Source organism: Arachis duranensis, chromosome 2, assembly GCF_000817695.3.
Source record: "Arachis duranensis cultivar V14167 chromosome 2, aradu.V14167.gnm2.J7QH, whole genome shotgun sequence".
NCBI lineage: Eukaryota > Viridiplantae > Streptophyta > Magnoliopsida > Fabales > Fabaceae > Arachis > Arachis duranensis.
The window spans coordinates 85,880,557-85,890,454 of NC_029773.3; the positions used below are offsets into that span (position 1 = coordinate 85,880,557).

The window sequence follows — 9,898 nt, forward strand, 5'->3', positions numbered from 1 at the left end:
TTCATAAAGGAGGATTTTTAACACTGGAAGAAGCAAAAGAATCCTTCAGGGAATATGAAACTCTTCATCCAGAGCAAACCCTAAAAAGAGCAGATAAAACTCCAATTCAAACCCAGAGAACAGGGATAATAAGAAACATTCCTACAAGGGCTGAAATCAAGGAAAAGAAAAGGGTCTGTAGATCAAATCTCAAAGAAACCCTTAACATAGTCCTAAATTGGACTGAAGAAAAAAGGGCAATCCTGGGATATTATCTTATTGCCAAAGAACAGCTAACAAAGCTGGTTATATTTTCAGATGCTTCCCCATCTGACACCTATCAGTTTTTTCAGTATGGATTAATTGATACAATTTTAATTTTTAATGATTTAAAAATTATTAGTGAGTTTCCTGCAGGATTTGTTGATGCAGTAAAGAGATTTAAAAATATGATTGACAACGTAAATCCAAGGGATATATCCCTAAAATTTACGAATAGTCAACCTATTTTTAATGAAGAAGAAGAATGCTTGGTTCCAGCACATCAAGTAATCTTCATGTCCGTCTTCTCAGGAAATTTTCAACCAATTGATCAAGTTCAAGATTTAACAATCTACAGTCATGAAGGAAGACTAGCCAGCACACTAGCAAGGGTCTTCGAAAGAACTCAAAAGATAACAAGGGAATCTCACACAAGAATTTAGAAAAGCTCCCCGAAGGGATAAAGAGGAATCTCTGCTATTTGATAAAAGACAGAGAAGACCACAAGTGCCAGCTATGTGTCTCAGAGCTATCTGAAGAAAGCAATAATGAAACGGAATCAACACACATGATAAAGAAAGAAGACAACGCATCTGAAGGTCACATAATGAAAGAGGAGGACAGCACATTTGAAGCATCTCTCAACATTATTGCATAGTGACGTAAGCGCTTAGATCATAGAGCACCAACGATGTAACTGGTGCAAGATAATAAACAATGACGTAAGCAATGACGTCATAAGAAGGGTAAGGATGGGAATTGTCCATCAGACCCAACCATAATAAATAGGTTGCTTAGGCAATTGTAGAAGGTATCAAACAATAGAAAGCAGGAGGCTAAGAGTACTCATATGCTAGGAGAGCAAGGAGGAAGCGGCCGAGGCGATTCTATAGTTTGAAGAAGAATTTCCTTAGGAAAAACCAATTCTAAACTCCCCTCTGGAGTTAGTATCTACAATCTCCCCTCTGGAGATAAAAACATCTTATGTAAAATATTCTAAATAAAGGAAGTTTTTCTCCAGAAAGGTACGCCTTTATCTTAATCTCATAGTTATGAATTATTTAGAAAGTTTAGAATTAACGAAAGAATCTGATTATTATAGATTATCTGCCTTATTAGATAATGAAAAACAGGCTGTTCTAAAAACAGAATTAAATCTCAAATCAAATGAAAATTTTAATAAACAAAATCTTTTAAAAGAAGTTTTTAATAGAAAAAATATAATATACTATGGAAAAATTCAACTTGAAGCCCCTATAAAGATAAAATCCGCCAATGGAGAACTTGAAATAGCTTTGATAAATGATGAAGAATTGAGTAAACAGATTGAGAAAATTAAGGATCAACAAAAAAGATCTAAAATTGGATGGATTCATATTAGTACTATACAAGTCTTAATCAAATCTACATATCTGAAAGGAATTAATTCACCAATAAGCTTAGCAATCTGTGACAAAAGAATTACTGATGACCCAATAGATCAAATAATTGGAATTGTTCATGGAAACTTGGCAAACGTAAATGTTAAATTCAATGCCCATCTTGGATATGTCTTGGAAGATCTATAAGTTTGGCTTATAAATTTCACAGAAAGAATCTAATGGAACAAGACGATGAACCATTTTCAATTACATATGCAATAAATTATGCTTTAACAAATAGCCATCATAGTATAATATTTAAAAACAGAGAAAGAATTTATGTCAATGAATTATTTCAGAAAATTGTAAAAACAGAAATACCAAAATATAAAGCTATTGAAAACCTAGTTCTTTTACTAAAAGAACCATCAGGAAAATTAGTTTTATCGAATTTTCAAATAAGAGAATCCAAAATTAATAATCCTTTAAGTTTATCTAAGTTAAAGATTAAAGAAGAAAATTCTGAAATAAAAGAATTAACAAAAAAGGTCGAAAAATTAAATGAAACCCTAAACACTAAGTTATGACAATAAATAAAGAGAAAATATATGTAACCTATCAAGATAAGAAACAAGAGCTCTTTGAAAGAGAAAATCAGTTGAATTATTTACAGTTTTCTGAAATAAATCAAAGAGCATTTGAAGCTCTAAAAATAATCCATGACAAATTGAAAGGAGAAGTTGAAGAGTTAGAAAAATTAATAGAATTTCTAGAAAATAGTGATGAATCGATGATAGAATTTGCAGAAATTCTAAGATAAATAATGAAGTATACAAAGATTGAAAGACCAGAAAACAAAATAAAAAGAAAAAGGGCGAAAAAACTAAAAAGTAAAATAAAGGAATATAAAAGAGAATTAAATAATCTTCAATTCGAAATTAATGACCTTATAATAAAAAGGATAGAAAAAAGAACAAATATAAACAAGTTGGAGCTAAACTTAAAAAATTTATAAATGCCTGAAAAATCATATTATGACTTAAAAGAATTAAAGCTGTTGAAAGAAAAAATGGAAAATGAAGTTGAAAAATTAAAAAGATATTTAGAAACAACAGAAAGTGTAGAAATAAAAGAAGTTTTGGAGGATTTGAAAAATTATATTAAAGAAAAAGACAAACAGATAAAAGATTTTATATACAATAATCAATGCAAAAAAGAATATTATAAACTAAAACAAGATTGAAAAACTATAAAAATGAAATCAGAATTAGTAATAGTAAAAATGCTCAATACTTTTGATTATGAAATTACAAATTATAAAGTACCACCAACCAAATCTATACAAATTATAAACTCATTCGAAGCAAAATATGAAGAGTTAATAATTTTGAAAAATAAATTACATTTTAAAAATTGGTATCAGAGCCAAGTTAACGATTAAAAGAAACACTTTCTCTTTAAACAACACTTTTAGTGATACGCTTTTAAAATCAATAAATAACCATAAAAGACAAAAATCTTTATAAATACATCTGTACACTAGATGCCCCTTATATAAATATAAACATATTTTAAATACGAGTGATTTAGACGGGAGAATAAATACAAGACTTCATCATCAGCTGATTTTTTTCCTTACGGTGTAAGTAAAAAATCTAATTCTACTTTTAATTAAGAAAATATATATTCTTTAAGAATTTACCTAAAGGAAATCTTTCTAATTAAGTAGTAGTACTTTCCATTTTATTTAAAGCAAAAACTAGAGTCTTATATTATTAGAAAAAGAATCTAGGTCCCATAAATCTCTCTCTCTTTTAAGTCTTAGGAATGTATTTGTCATATCATGTGGTGGCGTACATTACACAAATATCTCTCTCAAAAACTACAAGCAAAAGTTTCTCTTACGCCACATATGACATATATATATTATGCCACAAATTTAATAATAATAAGTAAATTGCATGCTTAATCTCTTCATGTAACTATTAACAAAATTGATAGAGCATATTGTGATAAGCACAAATTCCATATAATAATAGATAGAGATTGTCCAAGGCATCAACACTATATATATGAAAGCATGCATGTTGGTATTTAATAATACATCTATGCATGTCACATTCATATTCTCAATTATATTAAGTTGGAAACTCCGGGACACGATCCAACCAATATACTATTTATTCTATTTATCATAGGAAATGAAATCATCAAAATATTAAAATATGATATGTTAAGATTTGAATAATATACGCTCACTGGACTTATCTTTTGGAGACCGGTCAGCACAATCATCGTTTAAATAATATATATGATTCTCTCACAAAATAAAATGTAAGAATGATGCTGCTTTATTATTTAGCTTCCATACATAGGGTAATATAGACAAATGTTGACCCAAAAAAATAATAATAAAATAGAAGAGAGAATATTTAGACAAGACTCCTTCATGAAATTGCATATTTTCTTTTCATAATCAATCATCTGTAATTAATTATACAATTCAATAATCAAGAACTATTACAATTAATACAACATGAAAAACAAACTATTTGTTGGCTGTGCTATTTTATTTTATTTTTATTTTTTTGGCCTTATTCACCTATAAAGTACAGCCAAATTAAAGTATATAAAATGTGCTGGTACAGAATAATGAAGAATTTAAGATATGAAAATGGCATCAACCTAGAAATAATTAATACATACAAATTAATTATCAAGGTAGAAGATGTTTCCATTTAAAATCGATAGTAAAAAATCGTTAAATGACAATTTAGTCATATTATTTAACGATTCTGAACTATTAATTTCACATGAAAATAACTGCATGCATGCATACGAGTCTGTAATCACAGACCAGAGGTAAAAGGGACTCCAGTGCTTGGCAACCATGAATTTCCAGCAAGAAAGTTTCCAACAGTGAAAGGTGAAGCTTGAGAAGCACTAGTAAGGACATGGTAACCCTTCCATGAAACCCTATTTGAAGTAGAAGAACCAGGACCTGTATTTGCATACTCAGCATAATACAAAGTGTTCAATGCAAAGTTACCACTCCATTCCAACCACCCTGCTGGGTTAATCAAACTATCAAGATAAGTCTTCATCACCACGGTTCTTGAGTATTGCTTCCATGGCCTTCCAAGATATGATTTCACTGAGCTAGGGTTTAGGCCTGAGGCAGCTGTGATCTTTGAATTGTGGATGATGATTCCTGTGTTTTGGTTTGGATCAGTTCTACCTTGAGCAGTTACTGTGATTGTCTTTTGAGGAGGGTTTCTTGCATAAATGTTACAGTTTTGTAAAACCGTTGCCGCATTACCAAAGATAAAATCAACGGTTCCATAAATGTCACATTCTCTGTAGAATTGTCTATCTGAGTATACATATAATGTGTCTTGATAACCTTCAAATCCACATCTGTAGAACACTGAGAGATCTGATCCAGAACGTAGTGCCACAGCTTGATGATTTGCTGCTCCAGCAGTGTTTCTGGATGTGATATCTTGAGCAATGAATCCATCTCCAGTAATGGCTATAAAATTAAACAAAATTAAAAAAAAAACATTAATATTATTTTTTGTGACAATAATATATATGTATTCTAATATATTAACCCATCTTTTGAAAATGTTATTAGAGTTTAATTTAGATGTACTGAAAGTAAAGTATCCTGTCGTGCAATTATATTCATTTTTTTAGATGACTATTTATGCTATCAATCAAAATAATAGTTATTTTTTATGATATGAGGTTATGTGTTTGGATCCACGTATAAAGCTTAGTGCATCAAAATTAAATCCATGTTATTATCTAAAACTTTTTTGCGATAATTTTTAGTGAATTTTTACATAGATTTTTTTTAGTAAAATTCATCAAGAATTGAACTCTAAATTTTTAAATAATAAAACTCTAATTTTATGTCATTATATCATTTTGACAAAAATTTATATTAATAAAAAGAAACACATAAATTTATTCAAGCAAAGTCTTGATAGCAACCTAATGTTAGATAAATTGTTGTAATTAATAATTCATATATATATATATATAGATCTGATTACTAAATCTAGCTACCTACTAGCATGCATATGCATGGAACAAATAGGGTTATATCAATATAATATATAGGACATGCTTTGTATTTGGAACAAATTAAAAGATGTAGTAATTAAGAAGATGAACGTGCAATTCATTTTCTTGATTTAAGAGTAAAATATAAGAGCAACTCAGCCACGAAACTAATACTATAATCTAGAAGCCATATATATATGTCAATTATTACTTTATGAATGTTAAATTCAGCACGCCTCGTGTCTTTATCTTTGACTATAGTTAATTTAAAGTCAATTTTTTGTCCCTTTCTCCAAACTGAAAAACAAGCCTTAAGCTTATACCCTACATTAGCTTGCTTTGCAAGAAAAGTTTTAGGGTACTTCTTCTGTTTTGAAGGCCAATAATTCCACACATTGACGTAGATTAACTATATTATCACAAAATAAATGTTATTTTCTTAGTTCCAATTAATTAAAATAAGTATGGATATGGCCATATTCTAATTCTAGCTTAATTAAATCACTTTTATTGTGGACCGAAGTTTGCATACACCAACCATTATTTCAATGCTTAATAAAAAAAAAAAAAGCTTTTTATTATTAGAAGAGCATCATGCATCTTCAATAATATGTCTTTGTTTAATGCATCTCGTTGAAAAACTATATGGCATCTGAAATCATAATGGAATCTTTATAATAATCTTCTTCACCTTTTTTGGCAGGCATAATTTAATTATTATTGTCCTTTTAATTTATCTTTTTCATTATTCTAATAATTTCTTACTAAAAAATTCTTTTGCAGACTATTTAGGGTAAAGGAAACAACTGTGTATAGAATATATCGTTTTCCCTGCAAATATAGTTCGTTGTTTGAATATAATGGTTATTTCAATGTTTCCATCCTACCTACGTATTACTAGCTAGGATCAGTTTTAACAAATAATTTAATTTAATTATTTTAAAAAAAATTAAAACATAAAAATTTATATTAAAAATAGTTTATAAATAAATTATTTTATATTTAATTTTTGAGTCATAAAATAAAAATGTCTATTTTAAAAGAAGAATAAATTAATTTATTACAAGAAAAATATTTTTTAACTTTTTTATAAATATTTTGAATAATTTTTTAAAAAATTACAAGTTAATTTTAAAAATTATTCCAAACATTAATGCTATAATTTTTTGTAGGTTAAAAGTAAAAAAAAAATAATCACTCCTAAATATATCCAAATCTACCTTAAAACAAAGTTAGATTCTAGTCACTATCAAGTGTATACATCAACTGATATATAATTTATAGTAATTATTAGCTTTTTTCTAAGTTATCTAGGGGAAGCAAACTAAAAGTGGAAAAAAATATTTAAGGAGGATAAAAATATTATGGCAGTAAACCTTTTGTACCACTCTTGCTAGTAGTTCATATTAACTCCAAAAATTATTTTGAAGTCAAAAGAACTGTACCATGCATATTAAAGTAATTATGAAAAAAAAAAAACAGCAATACCGATTCATATATTTTGTTTTGTTGCTATAAATTGTTATGGTCTGAGTGAATTTTAATTTAAAATGCAAAAAAAAATGGAATATATAATGAAAAAGAATTCATTAAAAAAAAATCTAATTTGATATTGACTAATTCTTTTGAATATATATATAATATTTTTTTCGAAAGTCAAAGTATTTTTTATTGAAGAAAATTAAAATTAAAGCTTAGCACCTCCAACACTTTTGCTACCTGTGATTATGGTTTTTCCAATACCATCTCCGACCAACATAATATTCTTTGCTTTAACCTGAACTTGTTCATTATACACACCGGCCTTAACATATATCACATACCTACTGCTGCCACTTGGTGCAGCGTTTACGGCGGCACTAACGGTGGTGTATTTTCCAGACCCATCTTTGGCCACCACCACATTAGCCTTAGAAGCCGCCGAAGACGACTGCAAAAGTTTCCGGTCACCCGGCTTGACCCATGTTGGGAAACCATCTTTATAACTTGGTGGTTGAAAAGCCACCTTGTTCAAGGACAGCGTGTTGCTTAGCAAACATGAAACATTGTTGTTGGACAACAATGGTAGCATGTAATCTTGTACTCCTAGGTCGTAGAAACCGGCTTTGCATGTCTCAAGATTTGTTAGGGCAGTGCTGAGCCAAGTTTGTGCATCAACTTGGTCACACTTTGTTTTAGGATCCATGGTTTTGTTGAGCTTGTTGATTGTGTACTCATAGAGTTTAATGCAATCATTCCAAGCAGCTTTTTCATGTGCATTTCTACACTTAGGGCCAAGTGAGATTGTGTTCTCATGACCCTTTTGTGCTCTCTCCATGGCTAATTGTAGTGACACTTTGAGGAAATCCGATTTGTTCTTTATGGGTTTGTTGTATGCATGGTTGCTCAAATAGTACTCACATGGTCCAGGGTAAGGTGTTTGGCTACACCATGTTTTTATGTCTTTCAATGAGTAACCATATGCTATAGAACAAAATAGAAAAGGTACACTTATTACAAGTGTTGCTAATAGCAACTTAGATGTTGCCATAGTCAAGAATTATTGGATTGTAAGGAAAAAAAATTGAAGAAGCTAAGGGAGGATTTTGGGATCTTGTATGTTGTGTTTGTGTCATATATTTGGTGGCTTTTTATAGAGGGAGAAAAAAAAGATTAGGTTTGTTGGAAGATTAATTAATTAATTAAGCATCTAATAAGAAATTAAACTATGGGACTACTACTCACCATGTCTTACTTTTCCAATCATGTTCTAGATTATTTTTTGCTCTAAATTTCCATGCACATTTTTTTTGCCATTCATTTTGTGTATGAATAGAATTAATTTGTTTTCAAATATATTAGTAGTAATCATAGACTATAGTATTATAAACAATTAAAAGAAGGTAGCTATTAGGGGAGAAAAAAAATATATAGAACTATTGACTTTCTTTAATATGCTGACTTGGCCCGTGACGGCAATAATCATGCACCCTATAAAAAACGCGTTACAATAATTATTACTGATTTTTTTAATCTCGTAAAGTTTGTTATATAATTAAATCTGCATTAATGTTTGTACCTTGCACTACATCAATTAATCTTACTGGCATATAGGTCTAATTAAGTTGTAGCTGTATATTACTGTAACTTATATACAAGAGAAAGGAACTAACGTTACTTTGCCAATTGTTTGCTAACTTAGTGCAAACTGTTTTTGAAGATTTTTGTTTACTTTGTCGATCAAATTGGATGGGCCGTGGTTTTCATGAACACATGTTATAATTATATAGTAAAATTAATGTATTTACCCCATGCTAATTAAGTTTAATACTTATATAATTAATTTGCAATCCAATAATAATGTATAATTGGTGCATGTGTATTGTATTATTACAGACTTATAGTGTTAGAGATGTAATTATTTATGTAATTTTTTTATTATCTTAAATTTCTTAGAAAAGTGATTTTATGATATAATATTAAAAAATATTTGTTCTTGAAAAAAGTAATTTCATAACATAGAGATATAATTATTTATCTATTTTTTATCAATTTAAATTTTAAAAAAATAAATTTTATAACATTTTATGTATCAAAATTTATATAATTTAAAAGTCTAGAGTTTAATCTTTATTGACTCCATAAATAAAAGAAAAAGAAAACTTATACCAATTTTTATTACTTAAATCTTAAAACAAAAAAACTCTTGCACCATGGGATATATATTAGAGAAAATGACACTTTTTGTTTACTTTTCTCTCTTTTATTCTAAAATATACATCTCACTCTATAAAATTAAACGCCATACCTTTTTAGTCCATTTTGTTAAGAAACCATTCATTCTAATAGTTTAATATGACAAGAGAAGATAATATTAATGATTATATCTTTAATATTTTTCTTAAACAAGAGTCTCTTTTTTGGATTTGTTTGATTTTTACATAAGTTTTATTTTCTTTTTTATTTGTCTTATACTATTTTTTTTAGGATAAGTGGTTTCATAACATGATATTAGAGGTCTATATTCGAAAAATCTAGAATTTGATTTTTGATGAATCCTAAAAATAAAAAATAGCATAAAAAAAGTCTATACAAAAATCAAACAAACTCAAAAAGAGGTTAATAATAATTATGTATAGGTTAATAATAATTACTTAGATGATTTAAATAATAATAAAATTTTAATTTCTTAAAAATTCAGTTTAAATTTTTTATATATTTTATCATTAATGATTAAATATTAAAAT

At 28.2% G+C, this 9,898-nt stretch overlaps 1 protein-coding gene across 3 annotated transcripts in view; it reads right to left on the bottom strand.

Moving 5' to 3' along the window:
• Positions 1-4,131: 4,131 nt before the first annotated feature.
• Positions 4,132-9,898, bottom strand: part of LOC107475490 (pectinesterase 2) — a 57,914-nt gene continuing 52,147 nt past the window's right edge. For 2 of the 3 annotated variants that reach the window (XM_052256849.1, XM_021135793.2), the window contains one exon: positions 4,132-5,133. In XM_052256849.1, the coding sequence (XP_052112809.1) occupies positions 4,451-5,133 (683 nt within the window). In that variant the 3' untranslated portion in view covers positions 4,132-4,450. Of the gene's footprint in view, positions 5,134-7,048; positions 7,076-7,367; positions 8,263-9,898 lie in introns of those variants that run through there. The other variant, XM_052256850.1, reaches the window with a different exon arrangement.